At 40.8% G+C, this 18335-nt stretch overlaps 1 protein-coding gene across 1 annotated transcript in view; it reads right to left on the bottom strand.

The window, feature by feature from the left end:
* The window catches only part of dgkb (diacylglycerol kinase, beta), a 302801-nt gene that overhangs the window by 111568 nt on the left and 172898 nt on the right, over positions 1 to 18335 (bottom strand). Inside the window, exon 20 of the mRNA XM_042332421.1 lies at positions 15786 to 15850. Coding sequence (XP_042188355.1) covers positions 15786 to 15850 — 65 coding nt within the window. The remainder of the gene's footprint in view (positions 1 to 15785; positions 15851 to 18335) is intronic.

The following is an 18335-nucleotide window of genomic DNA, read 5'->3' as shown; positions in this document are numbered from 1 at the left end:
TAGTGCAGCAAGTATCACTCCACTGAGTTTAACTGATAAGTGAAATGTTTCTCTTTTAACAGGTTGAGCTTAACTACTTTACCAATCAGAGCTTATGTTCAATTCCTTATGGTGGGGGTGGGGGGGTTTAAAGGATAATTTAGTGGTACATAAGAAACATAATTTCGGTACATAAGAGTGTACGTGCAACTTTTACAAAGGAATGTCTTACAAATTGCCCTCATGGTTTGTGACAGCCCCAAACTCCTAAAGAATGTGTGCTGTTCTAACAAGTCCGATTCAGCAATTGATACAAAGAGTTCCAGATGAATTATGTTGTCTCAGAAAGTGCTGCATGGGCACAGATTAGGGAGTAGAAAGATCTTGCAGATCTTGGAGAGACAGAATCCTGAGATACTGGACCATCAGCCGTATCTCACATTCCTGGTATAAAAGCAGAGGGTTGGCCCCAAGTATTAACATTTCATGCGTTGCTGTTCTAGTTGTGATCACACATGGGATTGACATCACAGGTGACTAATAGTCAAGAAGATGGTTAAGCAAATGATTCAACTTAATTCAACTGCAACTTAAAATATTTCATTTATGTATGAGTGAAAAGCTTGATTTTTCACAACTGACTTAATGTGATATTTATCACGATAAATAATGTGATATAATGTGTCGGCATCAGGCACGGTGGAATTTAATGCAGGCAGAATCCTGATCTGGTTAAATGTTTGCTGCTGAGAACTTCAGTAAATAACATTTACATGCATAGAACAGAGAGAATATAATAATATTCCTTGCATTTGATATAGTGCCTTATTACGTCGTTGAGATGTTTCGAAGCTCTTCACAGGATATACTGTAAAGTGAATTGACTATGTTTTGTGGGTGAATGGGGGTCTAACCTTAAAATGTTCACTGAAGCTAGGAAATTACATTATATGGAATGAACAAAAGCTTTGCTGGTGATAGCAACAGTACATGCTAGACTGCAATGAAGAGGATCAGAGATAAATTCTTTGCTGTATTTTGTTTCCAATACTTGAATGGTCAAAGAAAAGATGAATGCAAAAGATTACAGCCACTCCAATTTGTGAAGGAAAGGGAAAGAAAAGAATTTTAAGAGCGCCTCAACTAACCAGAACTGATTATTCAATAGAGTTCAAAACCTCTCTGCTTTTGCAGTTTCACCCCAATTTTTTTTAAGCAGCTTATCAAAATGTTCTATAGAGGAGTAAGAATTTCAAAACATTCCCTTTGGAAAGTTCAAAGTACACAAAAAAAATCTTCTGCAACAATGGTGAAAACAAATAGTGTAACTTCTCACTTTCAACTGATACTACCCACCCTTTGGAACTCCATCCACAGTTCCTATGTCTTGCTCCCTCCCTTGCTCCTTCAATTACATTAATCAAATGCGAATTAAGTTGAATCAAAATATAATTTTTTGTTGTTGTCCAATGGATGATTCAGAAGTAGCATCCCAAGGCAGGAAACCTTAAATATTCTCCCCAAATAAAACGCATACATTTGTGACATACAAGGTGATGACTTCTTTCAGGTTTAGGATAAATTTGACCTTTGAAAAACCACTTCTTATGCATGTTCTGAATTTCTGTCATGGGTTTTCATTTTACTTTGTACATTTCTTTTCTTACCTGGCTCCCCTTTGGGTTGGAAGAGTCACTGGGCAAACTCTGACATCAGTGTCCCAGACAGGTTCTTATTGGCTATATTGTGCGATTAAGGGGGGAGGGGATGTGCAGACTTTTCTCCTGCAATTGGGAGCTGCTTCTGTCCCCTTCTCCAGGCCACAGCAACTTCTCCAGAGACACATTAACAGAGAACTCAGATGTGCTCATTCTCAAAATCCTCTGGGATGGGATAGGTACAGCATTTTATATTGTATTTGACCTCACATTCCTCAAGATAGCTTTAGCTACAGCTGTAAGGGAAAATAAGATTAAAGCTACTGATTTTAGTTGAGCCCAGTGGTCCATTGGGCTCTGGAGGGAGACAACAATGCTTAGCCAGCCCCCGAGAGAGATATCACACACACAAAAAGAGTGAAGCAGCGGTGTGATAAAAATGCAGGGGTTAAGCGTATCTTAGAAAGAAAAGCCTGGACTCAACTCTACATCTACAACATCAACAACAACAACTTTCATTTATATACCGCCCTTCATATGGGTCGTGTCCCGGAACGCTTTACATTGGTGGGGTCTGTCTGACAATAAGCCAGGGGGGAGGTGATCATAAGCATGATCAAAAAGGAAAGTCTTTAAGCAGAATTTGAAGGTGGGGAGTGAGAGGGCAAGGCGGAGGGATTGAGGGAGAGGGTTCCAGAGTTTCGGGGCGAAGTGGCTGAAGGGTCAGCCACCGATGGTAGAATGAAGGGCACAAGGGACAATGGGAGGCCGGAGCCAACTGAATGCAGGTAATGGTGGTGGAATGGGGGGTAAGCAGATCAGATAGATAGGGAGGACTGAGGGAATTAAGTAATTTGAAAACGAGTGAGAGGATCTTGAAATTATCTGTTCGGTAATTGGGAGCCAGTGCAGCTTGACAAGGACTGGTGTAATTAGGGTACAGAGTTTCATAAAGGTGAATGAGTATGTCGGCTGTGGAATTTTGAATTAATTGGATTTTGTGTATGGTGGAGCTAGGGAGACCACAAGTAAAGGTAACAGCAAACAAATATAGAACTTTGATTTTGCCACTGAGGGCAATAATAATAATAATAATATTAATAATAATAATCCTTGCATTTGATATAGCGCCTTATCACGTCTTTGAGACATCTCAAAGTGCTACACAGAATATTCCGTAAAGTGAATTGACTGTATATTTTGTGGGCGAAACTCAGCAACGTCCCACAAACAAGCGTGGATTGAGTGACCAATTTATTATTGTATATGTATATATTTTTTGGAAGGAATTATTACCCCAATAATAATAAAAATCTTGTATTTGATATAGCGCCTTTCACTTCTTCTAGACGTCCTAAAGCGCTTCACAGAATATACTGTAAAGTGAATTGACTGTATAGTTGTGGGCGAATGCGGCAGCCAATTGCGCACAGCAATGTCCCACAAACAGTCGTGGATTGAAAATGACCAACTTATTATTGTTTTGTTTTTTTGGAGGGATTATTATTAGGCGTGTGGAGTAAGGAAACTTGCCCAAGGTTTCACCCTCTGCCTGGAATTGAACTCAGGTCTCTCACTTGCAAAGCGAGTGCTCTAACCACTGAGCTACAGGACTCCACATGCAGTATCCCACTTTATTCCCTCTGCCAAATTGATCTTAATTTATACACTGATGATTTCAAATAGCCCATGAAGGCTAAGTGGAAGCTCCACCGTTCCATCAATGTGGATTGTTTTAATACCAACTTTTTTTCTTCTAATCCAGCCCTGAGTAGTGCCATTATACTGACAATTTAAATTCTATCTGCATTTTTAATGTGGGTTTATGTCACTATTTTCCTTTCCTGGAAAGTTTGTGTGGTAGATCTCATGAGACAATGTTTACAAAGGTATAACTAAGGCATTTTAAACAACAGTGTATATCGTTTAAAGGATGAACTCTGAGGCTGAATAAGGCAAAACTTTTCAGTGTGATGAAAAAATGATTGTCCCCACTACACAGGAAGGGGTAATTGTTCTTGGTAAAGCTTTGTTGTGTGGCATAAGTGGATCACCATGGTATTTAGGATAACGGCCCAGCTTTTACTGAAAAAACTAAACAAAGGGACAAAACCCACAGAATAGACCACCACCAAAACAATTGGAGAAGCAAATAAAAAAATTCAGCTGTCCAACATACAAACACTTTGCCTTGATTTGAATTTCCAATCCAGTACTTCCCCTCCTTTCCTCCTTCCTTCTAGACTAATAGGGATCCTAGTCTTAACATTTACGATAAATTTGTCTTATAGGCTAAGGTCATGCAATATTAATGGGAACATCTTAGTATTATTTGAAACTTTGGACTGAATTTAAGAAATTTTCACAATTCTGCACAATTTTATTTTTTGGTCTTAATAAATGGTCTTACAGGTAATACTAGAAATTTCAGGCCTCAAATGCCTTTCCTTTTGATTAATGGTTAAATACGTAGATCTTACGCAAGAGTGCAATATATTCTAAAGTCAATAATTCGCTCAAAGGGATTAAACCCACATTTTTCACAAAAGATATGAACTTCATTGAAGATTTCTCTTCATAAAATAGCTAGTTACTGAAAGGAAGTTAAAAAAAATCTCCTCAGATGTAAAACAGACTGAAAAATAACTAAATAGGTGTAAACCAAGGTAGGTTTAGACTTCTGTTCTGCATTTTAACAGCCAAATATTCACATCCTCTAATTGGATTTTAATAATGAGGCCAGACCACAAGCCAAGGAATATCAATTTAATAGACCCCTGCTTATCACTGAAAAAATCTTTCAGCAATAGACTAAGCGCTGGATTCATAATTCCCCTCTTCATATAGAACCATCAAGGAGCTAATGATTATCACTCATCTACTTGATAACCAAGAATATCATACATTTCATCCCTTCCCTTCACCTGGCCCATACCAAAACAAAACAAACCACTGCTGCCATTGGGTAAATTTACAATGCTTTCTCCATTGTACTTGACATTCAGCTATCAGATGTACTCCTCATTCCCTCTCCACGACAAAATCAATCAGTTGTATAGATTCCCAAACATTAACATTCTTTTTAATATTACAAGTGTACATTTGCTTATAAAAGGAAACAATATTATATTATTATATGTTTAGTTTGTTAGAAAAGTTTATTGCTTAGAAATAGAAATGGTGCTTCGATATCTATGTAGAGAACCTTTCTACCTATCTCTCTCTGATTTAATTTTTCCTTGACTTGATCTATCACTTTGACAGTACCGTTTCAACATCAACAACGACAACAAAATTAAATTTGTATAGCGCCTTTCACGTCGAGAGGACATCCCAAGGTGTTTCAGGGATTAAAGTTAAACATTGTTAGATTTACAACCAGAATATATCACAATAGTGTTGCCAATACATAATATTGCATTAGCGATTGTGCCTTTTATGTTTGTAGGCCATCTCGAGCACTCCACAGAATATACTGGAGTGCCTATGTGTTTTGTAGGCAGTTAATTTGTGTAGAGTAATGTCACACAAACAGTCATGAAGTGAATAACCAATTTTATTCGGGGGTGGGAATTGTTGACCAGAAACAATTCCCCTCTCTTTTCGAATAGTGCCGTGGAATCTTTAACTTGCACTTAAATAGGCAAACAGGACCTTCAGTTAACATCTCATCTGAAAGACTGCACCTCCAAACAACAACAACTTGCATTTATATACCGCCCTCACGCGAGGCTGCATCCCGGAGTGCTTAAAAAACAATGCAGCATACCACTTAGTAGCGACGAGTTTAAATGCAAGGTTCTGATGTTTTGACCGTCAAAGAATGGAACTGATCAATCCCAGAAAAGCACTTATCAAAACCTGCTGGTTAGAGAAACAAACCATGCTGCATTTGATTCACAAACTGGTAATTCAAAAATATCCTCACTGTAAGTAATGAAGATAGAAGTTTATTCAAACACTATGGTAGACTTATATAGCATTTGAACTTCTCTAAAGACCCACTTTGAAATCGTCAGTTTGATTCATTCAACTCCCAAGTCTATTCACTGTAATTTTAACTGCTGTTCCTTTCTATTTTGGTCTCACAGTTAGATTGAATAAATGTAATGACTTTTCATACATTTTATAGTCTGTGTTGATTCATCAGTCCTGTTTTCCTAATGTGCTCTGTCAAGTGCTTTCCGTTTTTGTGGATCACTTGTTTTTATGCATCTGTCTTTTAAACTGTATGAAGTTGGCATCTCCAACAATGCAGTAAAGTCATTCTTTTATTATTTTACAAGAATTTCCAATGAGTGCTGCCAACATAAGATTTGAATCACTGTGTGTAAAAAAAAATTGCATTTATATAGCACACTTCATGTTGAGTAGTGTCTCGGAGCGCTTAACAGAGATGAAGCTTGACGCCGAGCCTGTGGGAAGGAGGAGGTGACCTTAAGCATGCACAGGGAGGTCTTCAGGGGTCATCTGAAAAAGGTGAAGTAGGGAACAAGGTGGAGGAATTGAGGGAGGGAGTTCTAAAGTTTTGGGGTGTAGTAGCTGAAAGCATGGCCGCAGATGGTGGAGCGGAGAGAACAATGGACAAGCAGGAGGCCGGAGCCAGCTGAGAGGAGGGGTCACGTGGTGGAGTGGGGAAGAGAGGTTCCAGGGCGTGAAGGGATTTGTAGATTTGTGTGAGGATCTTGAAGTTGATCTGTTCTGTGATAGTGGAGCCTGGCGAGAACTGGTGTGATGTATGTATGAAGTTTAGAGCCGGTGAGTACAAGGCGGCAGAGTTCTGAATTTGTTCTGAATTGCAATGAAGTGAATAACCAATTTTATCTGGGGGATTTTTGGTCAGGACACCAGGAGAAATTCCCTTCTCTTTTGAGTAGTTATGAGGTTTTTGAAGCCTATCTGAATAGGCAAACAAGACGTTGGTTTAATAAAACTCAAAATACCATAGATGCTGGAAATCTGAAACAAAAACAGAAGTCGTTGGAAACACTCAGCAGGTCAGGCAGCATCTGAGGGAAGGTCAGAGGGTTGTAAGGTCCCTGGCAGATAAATTAAGTGCTATTCCTTGAGCTTGCGCTCATTGGAACAGAGTAGGAGACCATGGATGGAGAGGTCAGAGTGCGAGTGAAAGGGAGAGTTGAAGTGGTAAGAACTGGAAGCTCAGGGTTGTGCTTGCAGACAGAACAGAGGTGTTCGGCAAATCGGTCACCCAATCTGCGTTTAGTCTCCCCAGTGTAGAGGAGACCACATCGTGAGCAGTGAATGCAGTAAATTACATTGGTGGTAGTACACGTAAATCACTGTCTCACTTGAAAACTGTATTTGGGGCCCTGGCCCTGGAGATGTAGAGGGACTGAAGGTCCATTGTAAATAGGAGACAGTCAGGGCCAGGGAACTGGAAATTGTTAAAGTGGCGGAGGTTGTCAGAAGAGTCACAGATGTAGGTTGGTAGGGCCTGGACAAGAGGAGCAAAAATGGAGTCCAGATATAACAAAATCAGTTCGGTGGGTCAGAAACTGGCTGAAACAATAGATCTCCCGGGACAATCCTGTTTCTGGATCTTGGGAAGGAGGTAGAGGTAGGCTGTGCATGGCTGGCAGGGGGCTATGAGGTTGGAGGCTATGGGAGGAAGCTCCCCAGAGGCGAAGAGGTCTCGGTGATGATGGCTGGGTGTTCAGTTGTGGGGTCATGGTGCAGGGGGAGGTAGGAGGAGTTGTCAGAGAGTTGGCATTCAGCCTCTGCTAGGTAGAGGTCCTTTTGCAAGCTCGAGGAACAGCACCTCTTCTATCTGCTAGTGACCTTACAGCCCTCTGGCCTCAATATTGATTTCAACAATTTCAGACCATAACAGCTCACCTTCCCCCTCCCTCTCTTCTGTGACCATTACCACATCATCTGGGTCCCAGACACACCTCTTCTCTCTCTGGTCTGCCTATTTTGTTGCAATCTTTCCCCCTTTTGTTCTGCAGTATTAACACTTCTATTCCCCTGTTTCGTTGCAATCCCCCCCTTTGTTTGGCATCATTAACACTTCTTTAACCCTTCATCCCCTGTCCTCTGCCCCATTTTGTCCTTTGCTTGCCTCCCCCCTCTCTGTTAGCCCTTAGAAGCCTCTCCCTCCTAACATGCCCCAGTTCTGATGATGGGTCATGGACCCGAAATGTTGGCTCACTTTCCTTTCTCCATAGATGCTGCCTGACCTGCTGAATGTTCCCAGCGACTTCTGTTTCTGTTCCTTGGTTTAATATCTCATCTAGTAATTCCCTCAGCTTGAACCCACTTCTGACTCAGAGTGAGTGTTACCAACTGAGCCTCCAAATCTTTTGCCTTCACTCTCAAAGCCACAATTTATGCTGGACAGAATTCATGGTTCTGTGGGTGCCAGAATCCCTCTTGTCCCTCATCCAATTTTACAACTCTTTTTATTCTGATGGAGTTTTTGCTTGTATTTGCCTAACCAAAGTTAGCAAACTAAACCAGATAAAGACATGTTTTTCTGGCTCTTGGATTGAAAGACAAAACAGTTGCAAATTAAAAGACCAAATTTTGTTTTATTTATTTTGAAGGGATTATTACCCCTGGAAAGCGATCTGCCAATCAAACAACTGGGTTCCTACTTATTGCTGGTAAACAGTGGCGTGTGGAGTAAACAAACTTGCCTAAGGTTTTGTCCTGCCCAGGAATCAAACATGGGTCTTCTCGCATGTTTGGCGAGAGCTCTAACCAATATGTTGCAGAACTCCCATCAATAGAGTACTAACTTGCAAATACAGTACAGCTTGCAAATACAGTACTAACAATTGCAATTTGCAAAGTCAAATTCGACCCCACTGACCATTTAGGTGTGGATCCTATTGATAGAATCCGATCTCAAAGTGAACTCTCAGCGAAAGATTCATTAAAGATAGAAATCTGACGAGTATTCACGGAGTTAAAGCCCAGCACGGCTGAGAGATGTAGCTCCATACTTGGACTAACTTCTAATTAAGCTCAGATACTGTAGCTCACACATCCATGAAAATGTGCATTTGACCTACTTCAGGTAATGAAAAACAATCTGAAATGAAGAGTCTGCCAGCTTGACATTAGTTAAGAGAAAAAATTGGGTTCCATTGACCTCCGGATAGAGATCTGCAGCAAACAGATTGATCTGCAAAGAATAACACTGTTGCACTGGCAGAACACAGACAGGAGCTGGGACTCTGGTTAAATTTCATCACTTGCTAATGATGTGGCAGAGCACAGTACACAATTTTCAGCTTCTCATCCTGTTAGCCAGGACCTCCTGTAGATTAGATAATGATAGGCTGTAATCTGGCTGCCAATTAACTTCAGACCTGTTCATTACCTTTAGATTTCTTACTGCCAGGAGGCAAAGACATACACTGATATCCAGAAGTGACCACTGGGATCAGGATATGTGCCTCAACCCTCATAAGATCCAAGGTCAGTCTGCTGGTAAAGATGTAACAGGGATCACAAACTGTGCACTTGTGTCACTGGAATCACTGGAGAGATGAGTATTTGGAGTTACGATTTCAAGAGCCCCAAATTTGGATTCGCTAATTTTTCAACTGAACATTTAGCACATAAGGAGGGACAGATCCGATAGGGCAGGGCTGGACTCTCTGAACAGACTTACAGAACCTCTGATGTATCAACGCTATCTAGACTTTCTGGCACTGAAGTTACCCATGTGCCAAGAAACTGGTATGGACCCAGCAATGCATCCATATTGAGATCATCAGGAGGCTGAATGCACCCCTCTCCACCCTCAGTATATGTGGAGGAGAGCTATGATTCACAGGAAATGGAGAGGTGTACAAAAGTTGACCCCCAATAAGTGGTAAAATTAAACATGATTTGACTTCAGAGACGTGAACAATTTTTAGTTATGTTGATGGTCATGAGCTTCTGGGTGATAGCAAAAGGCATTTAAGTACATACAGAAGGCATAAGCTCATGGTTGTCCATGGAAGAGTCGAGTGAGACGTTAGGTGATTTGTTTCAGTCAAAAGACTTAGAGTTTGGGATGATGTGGAAAGGCCCAACCACGTTTGAAAGGTAACTGGATAAATATTAAGAGGAATAGTAAGTAAACCTCACACAAGATGCATCAGTTGGGACCATACATTTAATATCCAAACTATGAGTTATACGAAGTTTGTATAAGTCATATCATACACGATTTATTTAAATTTATGTATAAGTTGGATTTTATATGACTAACGCATAACAAATACACAATTTCTGAACTGGCTGGTGACTTGAAGGCAAGGTTTCTGTACCATGTTTGAACCATGCATGTTAAAGCTATGGTAGTCCATACTTTCCAACAACAACAAATTAAATTTTGCATAGTGCTTTTCACGTTAGGAGGACATTCCAAGGTGCTGAACAGTCAGGCCGGAGCCCGTTGAGCAGAGGGAGCGGACAGGTTGGTGGGGGTTAGGAGGTCACAGAGGTAAGGAGAAGAAAGGCCGTGGACGGCTTTGAAGGTGGGGACCAGGATCTTGAACTGTATCCTCTGTGTAAGAGGAGCCATGGATGGGAGTGAGAGGGTCGCGAGGTCCGATGTGGGAGAGGACACGGGCTGCAGAGTTCTGGGGATCTGCGGCCTGCGGAGGGAAGAGTTGGGGAGGATGACAAGCAAGTAGTTTATATATACATTACTCTGCCACAAGGCAATCATTCAAAGTCTGTGACTTTAAATAAAATTTGGAGCCAATGCCCTTTTTTATTTCAGGATTTGCTTCGCAAAATTGGAGAACGCTGCACTTCTCCTGATAGGCCCTTGTCACTAATTTGGTTAAGTTGGGCTATCTGCATTGTCTGATGCCATGATGGCTGGTCAAAACCTCGTCTTCCGTACTTGTTCACTGTTCTGTACTAGGAATGCGGTCCTTCAGCATAGGTTACTAAGATTGTCTCACATGGAGCACAGAGTAAGCTGCTTCAAGGCAAGTAAGTGCACATGCAGTGAAGGGTCCCCTTCAAAGCAAGAGGCAGTACAGTGGCAGTGTTATGAGTTGCGCGATTGTTAATATGACAACTGCAGATAAATTTAAATGGTTTTAATAGGAAATTCAACGACAGTTACGCAGATGGATGACTTAGGCGATTATACGATTAATACAGATCAGACATACGAGTTTTACCACAATAATAATTGCATATGATAAAGTGCCTTGTGTCATCAAAACAGCTGAAAGCGTTTTCACTGTGAAGTTCACAGGCTTTTACTGTGAAGTATAGTGACTGTATTTCCAGGTGAATGCGGCAGTCAATTGGCACACAGCAATGTCCACAAACAGTCATGACCAAATTTTTGGAGGATTGTTGGCCAGGACACCGGGATAAATTCCCAACTCTTTTCGAATAGTGCCTTTGGATCTTTAATGTCACCTGAGACAGGTGGGATCTCGGTTTAACAGCTTATCTGAAGGATGGCATGTCCGACAATGGAACACACCCTCAGAACTGCATCGCAGTATCGGGCTACACAGAGTTCAAAGTCCAAATGTGGATCTTGAACCTTTAACTACCTGACCACAGAGGTGAGAGCGCTACCTACTAAGCCAGGCTAATGTACAAAAGAGAATGTGAAAGAGCAGGGAAAAAAACCTGAGGTCCCATCTGCCTGTTCAAATGCACGTTAAAGATTCAAAATGGGAAGGGAATTTCTCCTGGTATCCTATTGCTCAACTCAACCTCCAACGTTCTGTTCTTGACTCGTTCAGGTCCTAACTCTCACACCGCCTCCACTTCATCACAGCAAACGGCTTTTCCTCCAGCCCCCGCACCATCTCGTGCAGCGTTCCTCAGGGCTCTGTCCTCGGTCCCCTCCTCTTCACACTCTACATGCTCCCCCTTCGTGAAGTCATCCGCAGACATGGGGTAAATTTCCACATGTATGTGGATGACACCCAACTCTATCTCTCTGCCTTCACCCTCAACTCCAGGACTACTGGTGTCCTGACCTGTCCGACATCAAGTCCTGGACGAGGGACAACTTTCTCCAACTGAACATCAGCCGAGGCCCTCCTGATTGGCTCGCGCCAGCACCTCCGCACCTCGGGCATTGGCAGCATCAGCATCCACGGCTGCACACTCAACCTCACTAAGCCAGTCAGGAACCTGGGTAACTTGTTTGACCCTGAACTGTCCTTTCTCCCGCACATCTGCGCCATGATCGGAACTGCCAACCATCACTTCCGCAACATTGCCACCACTGCCTCACCCCTCAGGCTGCTGAGACTCTCATCCACACATTCATCATATCAAGGCTCGATTATAGAAATTACCTCCTCATCGACCTTCCCAACTCTTCCCTTCGCAAGCTGCAGATAATCCAAAACTCTGCAGCTCATGTACACAAATACAAATACAAATATTCGCCCACAAATATACGGTCAATTCACTTTACAGTGTGTTCTGTGAAGCGCTTTGGGACATCCTCCCGACGTGAAAAGCGCTATATCAAATGCAAGGATTATTATTATTATTATTATTACTCTCATGTACCAGGCTCCGTGATTCCATCACTCCCACCCTTGCACAACTCCACTGGCTCCCCATCCCTCAGAGGATTGAATTCAAGATCCGCATCCTCACTTTCAAGGCCATCCATGGCCTTGCCCTCTCCTACCTCTCTGACCTGCTGACTCCCTACGAACCTGCCCACTTCCTCCCTTCAGCGGGCTCCGGCCTACTCCATGTCTCCCGCCCGACCCACCCTACCATCAGTGGCCGAGCTTTCAGCCTCTCTGCCTCCACACTCTGGAACTCCATCCCATGGTCCCTTCACCTCGCTTCCTCCCAGGCCTTCTTCAAGGCCAGTCTCAAGACCCTTCTCTTCGATCATGCCTTTGGTTGCCCTCCCACCTCTCTGTCTTCCCTCACCCCTCCCCCATGCTCAGGTCCTGACCCCTGACTGTCCAGTGCCTTAGGATGTCCTCCTGATGTGAAAGGCGCTCTATAAGTTTATTGTTGTTGTTGGCGTAATGTAGCTCAGTTGTTAGAGCATTTGCCTCGCAAGCGAGAGACCTGGGTTCGATTCCCGGCAGGGCGAAATATTGGGCAAATTTCTTTACTCTACACGCCTGAGCAGGAACTTGGTTGTTAGTCGACTGATGGATCGCTTTTCCGGGGTACTAATTCCTTTAAAAAAAATCATAATAAATTGGTCACTTCAATCCACAACTGTTTGTGGGACACTGCTGTTTGTGGGACAAGGCAATTGTTGTGCGCAATTGGCTGCCTCGTTTCACCCACAATATATACAGTCAATTCACTTTACAGTATACCTGTGAAGCGCTTTGAGACTTGAAGATGTGATAACAACAGCAACAAGATTACATTTGTATAATCCCTTTCACGTCAGGGGAATGTCTCAAAGAAAAAAAAAGATATATAAGGCGCTATATCAAATGCAAGGATTATTATTATCCTGACTAACAAACACCCAAATAAAAAAAGTGATCATTCAATTCCTGGCTGTTTGTGAGACATTATTGTCACATTCACATGCAACAAACACAACGAAAGACGTCGTCCCAATGTGAATGACGCTACATCAAATATAAGTATTATTAGAGATTTATTATTAATGATGATGATTTTGTTGTTATCAGCTTTCACAACCTGTAGCACTTTCATTGAGCAATAGAGCATTGTAGTCTGGATAGCAAAGAATAGGATAAACCTCCTGGATTATTTACAAACAAAGCTATGTAATTGCTAGCAGATATTGAATAAAATAATGTATGAATTGGTACAAAGCCCTCAAAGATCAATGAATTGATCCCACACCATAACTTCCATAGACCATGCAAACTTCTCATTGTGGCCTTCATCTCACTCACAAATCTTCTGTATGTAAAATTCTGCAGAAACATTCTATGGTTCTCGAGGATAATTGAACAAAAACTTGATTGCATTCATTCATCCCCACATTTCACCTATTCATTATTCTAGTTTGACCTGCCATCATCAACAGACATTTCTGCTTCCCTGTCCCTAGAGCACAATTTTATTCCCCAGACCATTTGGTTTCCTCAGTCTGAACATATCCCCATAGTCTTCAATACTACTCCCAACAGGAAATGTGTTCAGTGCTTTTTTTTGAAGGAATTAATTGACACAGTAGTGAATGTTTTTTGTTGGAAGTCAGTCCCACAGATCCACTAAGAAGGCAAAAAAGCCTTCTAATCTTTTGTGTAGCTTGAGGCTGGTTAATTTTTAACCTATATCCTGTAGTTCCACACTTGCTGCCCAAGATAAATAATTTGCTTACAAATGGATCATCCTATGTCTTTGAGCATTTTAAAGAACCCACAATCTTCTTTTCTACAATGAAAGCAAGTGCAGATCTGATTGCCTCTCCACATAGCATAGCAGTCTTGAGTCTATCAGTCATTTATGTTGTTCTTCTCTGACCCCTCTCCGACACATCAATACCGTGTAATGATTATTGGTCTGCTGCTGTTCACTTGCCAAGTAATTTGGAATTATCCAAATCAAGCAATATTAAATGGGGGTTTGATAAATGTCTGCACTTTTTCACAAATGAAGAAGATGGTGACATCCTGATGAATGCTGAGGTGTTTGATAATGCCAATAAAAATGTATTGAACCTGTGTCAAAATTGCTTATCCACATTGCAATTCTTCCAACCAAGTGAAAAACAATTGTTGCAGCATTTTTAACTGGAACTGCCATTTAGATTAGATGCTAAACTCTAAAGACCTTTCCCAAAGGGATTACAATCTATCTCAATTTGCCTTACTGGTGGATAGGATCTTTAGTGCCTCTTTTTCTAGGTAAGAACAGTAATGAAAGACACAATCTGTTTTCCTCAGTAATCTCTGGCATGCTATTGTAGTCAAGCAAAACAACACTGCAAATCTTTCATGATCCTCCAGGACAGTCATTTAAATAAAAACTGCCTCAGGTCGAGTACAACATTTGTATCCAAACCTGGAATGATTCAGATATTTCCATATTTGCTCTGCATTCAGTTGTGATCAATCTTGTTTTCCGCCAGCATATATTGGCATTATTGATAACTGCACCTTCAGGCTTTCACAATTAGAGTCACCCTTGAATAATTACACTCTGAAGGAATCCTCACTGAACTTCTAATACAAATCTCTAATACAATTATAATTCAAACTTCACTGCTTTTAGCTAACAATGCTCATCCTTGTACTTCCACTTAATTATGAAATAAGGAGTCTAAACTGAGGCAAATGCGTATAATAAAATGTATGATAACCCAGATTTCTAAGATATTAAAAGTGCTGATGAATGCATTCGATACTACTTTATAAATTCTTCAGCACGTGGTGTTTTAGAAACGTGATGCTGTAAATAAAATACTTTAAATGAAACCCCCCAAAAAAGTCAAAACATTAATTACATTGTACAAAATTACACAAGTTAAAAATGCCACTTTTCAGGTTCCCCAATGGTTTTGTCAGCATAGTGTGAAAGTAAGCTATACAGCTCTGGATGGTCCCAGATTCGCTCTCTACTTTGTGCTGAACTAGTTCATTTCATCTGGGGTTCACTGAGAATACACCAATGAACATCAGGGATCTGGCCGAGGGAAGGGAAACATTTCATTCAAGATTCCTATTCCTCATTGCCACCTAGTAACTATTGCTGGAAAATGTGACCATCAACTTCAGGCAAAGAAAGAATGGGCTTGAGTTATGATGACCCTCATATGCTAAATAGCCTACCAACACTCTCAGCAATCACTGAGCACATTCAGCTTATAAATACTATACTATTTCTAATCACACTGTGCCTTTCACATCAAGAAGATGTCTCAAAGCGCTGTACGCTGGGGGTGGAGGTTCGGGGGGGAAGAGAGTAGAGCTGGAAAGGGTTCTGAAGAGGGAGGGGGAATGATGACTGGAAGTGTGGTAAAATAGGCAAGTCGTGAGGTCAGTTTTAAACATGGGGAGGGAGAGTAGGAGTTAGAGGGATGTCATAGCTCCATATTTATTCTCAACAAAATTACACACAAAATTCAACTTTAACAAGGCAAAGAAACAAACAAAACACAGTAGTTCAACTATTTTCAGGTAAATACCAAGTTATTAAGAATGTCACTGTGCTCCAGGTCTCAACTTCTCTTACCTGCTGTTGAACTTCTCAGGATGTTTTTCTCGCATGATGTGGAATTTGTGGGCAATCGAGGCATCCTGAATGCAGAAGAGCAAACAAAATACATGTTAAACTGAATGGTAAAATTAACAGTTTTCTGTAAAACATACAATACAACAGAACACTATTGACTAAGTGCTGACCTGGGTTAATATTTCATGCTGTTTCAATAACACATTTTGTTTAATCTGCAAATTTAATTATTTTTTAAATGCAAACAGTGATCCTAAAAGTCCCTAATTTTTCTTTCCACTGGGAGACATTTCCACTGAATAATTTTCAGTAAACTGCTCAGGTATATTCTCAAACTGCTCAGGATATTCTTTACAATATGAGCCTAAGCAGTGAGTGTTCGGTTATTTGTGCATTGAGGGGGAGGAGGTAAAGGGAGTGGGAAAATTATGGTACTCCAGAGGAACCTCATGCTATGCACACAGTGTTTTTCAAGAACAGGGCAAGTCAACAACAATCATGACTAGACAGCCTGGCATACTATTAGCGATGCTAGAAATGGATCGATTTTTTTTCCCTCGATTTTCACTAGATAGATGATTCATTTTTCATATTTTTCCCTTACGACAATTTTTGCACTTGAAGGACACAAACCCAAAAGAAATCTTCAATGGTAATAATAATTTATCCATGCTTATTGCCCATGTAAAAGCACTTGTTTGACTCCCATTGCTGAGTCTCTTACTACAAGCATGTATTTAGGGTCCTCCACCTCCATCTCACTCACCTTTAGTCACACTACACACTGTTTCAATAATAACAATAATAATAATAAAAAAACAAGAAACCTGTCAGGAGGATTTCTCAAAGCACAATGACATATTTTAATTTTTCTTGATTTTTCAGCTTCCGGCATTATCAAAATAAAACTATTTTGAATCAATACAACATATTTGCGTCACATTGGAACTTTGTAAAAAAGCAAATATTTTTAAAATCAAATCCAGACTGGCCTACATAATTTTAACAATGTGGGGTCCAATTTCAGAGCACTCTATTACTAATGTTAAACAAGATGTATGGTGTAAATGGGGAGCAAAAGTGTTCATTTAGGTGTAAAATTCCAAGGTCCTTTTTTTAAAAAAGCTTCCTTGTAAAACCATCAATTACACCACATTAACTGCTTGGTGATGGCTGACTGCTAGTTTACTCACTGATGCCAGTACTTTTCAAAAGTTTTAACACCAGTGTTTATTTACTGCTTCTTGGTGAGCCTTAGACATGGAAACAAGTTTATTTGCAAGGACCACACAGGGCATCTCAGGCAGAAAGTACAATTGTCAATAGCCTTTTTTATCTCAAATGTTCCACTGCTGCTCACACACAAATTCATCAGTCTGCACCGTTTCAGAACACCCAGTGACAGACCTCCAATTGTAAAATCTTATCTGTTGGTAAGCTTACAATATAGGGAGGGAGCTGACATCCCCTCTAGCAATCAATGCTGTGACAAAGGAATGGATGGAAGAGCTTTGAAGCACAAAGTAACTCTTAATGATAAGAAAACAATTACAAATAAGATCCTTCATTCAGGTTTGAAAAACAAAAATAAAATTTTCAGAGTTCATTGGCAGTACCAGGGAAGGCAAGTGAAACAAGCTGAGAGAATGATTAAAAAACATTTTGCAAACAATCCACATTCAGAAAAGTCCCTCTTCACAGAGAACAACTTCTCAAAGCTGCCTGCAAATTAGGCTGATTTCATGTTTATAGATTTTTTGGATGTCTTCATCTGAAGAAAAACAGTTTTTTCTTCTACCAGCACTGAATCATTTAGCAGTTAACCATTTCAGTGCCACTCCAGGTTTGACACCCTACCATGTGATATGCTGGGCTTGAGGAGTTCAGCAAGAATACACCTTGATATCTGTTGGCTGATCAACATTTGCATCTGTAGTTATCTCTTTTGCCCCAGCAAGCCATTATTTTCAAAGACCCTGCGAGCACCACCTTATGAAGGATCTTTTTTGCTCATGGTGTTAGTTCCTTTGTAGTTCCTCCAAACCTACTGTGATGTATTCCATTACTTCTACCTTGGAAAGTAAAATACTGCTCTTGTCACCTACAGTGCCAAATTGCTCTAAACTATACCCATTTTGAATGGCTCAATTAAGAGTAGACACCTGTCCATGCTAGTTTCCATAAGGTGAGGTGTTTGACATCGACACATTAGAGAAGGACACTGTTCCAATGACGAGAATCAATCTCAGAATTTCCAACCACAAAATATGGTGTTGGAAAAGGAAACCATATGGTCTAACCGTAATGACAATGCAGTATACCCCCAGCAATGGCGTGTCAGCCTAGAGAATGAACTCCAAGTCCTGAAAAACGGGGCTTGAACCCACAACTATTTGATTCAGAAGCAAAAGTGTTAATAACTGACTGGAAATATGCATGAAAGTCAACATTATTCAATTCAGTTAGGAAAGCCAAATGTTTATTTCCTTTGGCATTTATATGGGAACACATTTGAAGGTAATTGAAGCTTTGTTTCCAGACCCAAGTTAA

This window comes from Callorhinchus milii, unplaced genomic scaffold (assembly GCF_018977255.1).
Source record: "Callorhinchus milii isolate IMCB2004 unplaced genomic scaffold, IMCB_Cmil_1.0 Scaffold2, whole genome shotgun sequence".
Taxonomy (NCBI): domain Eukaryota; kingdom Metazoa; phylum Chordata; class Chondrichthyes; order Chimaeriformes; family Callorhinchidae; genus Callorhinchus; species Callorhinchus milii.
This window is presented reverse-complemented; position numbering and strand designations above follow the sequence as displayed.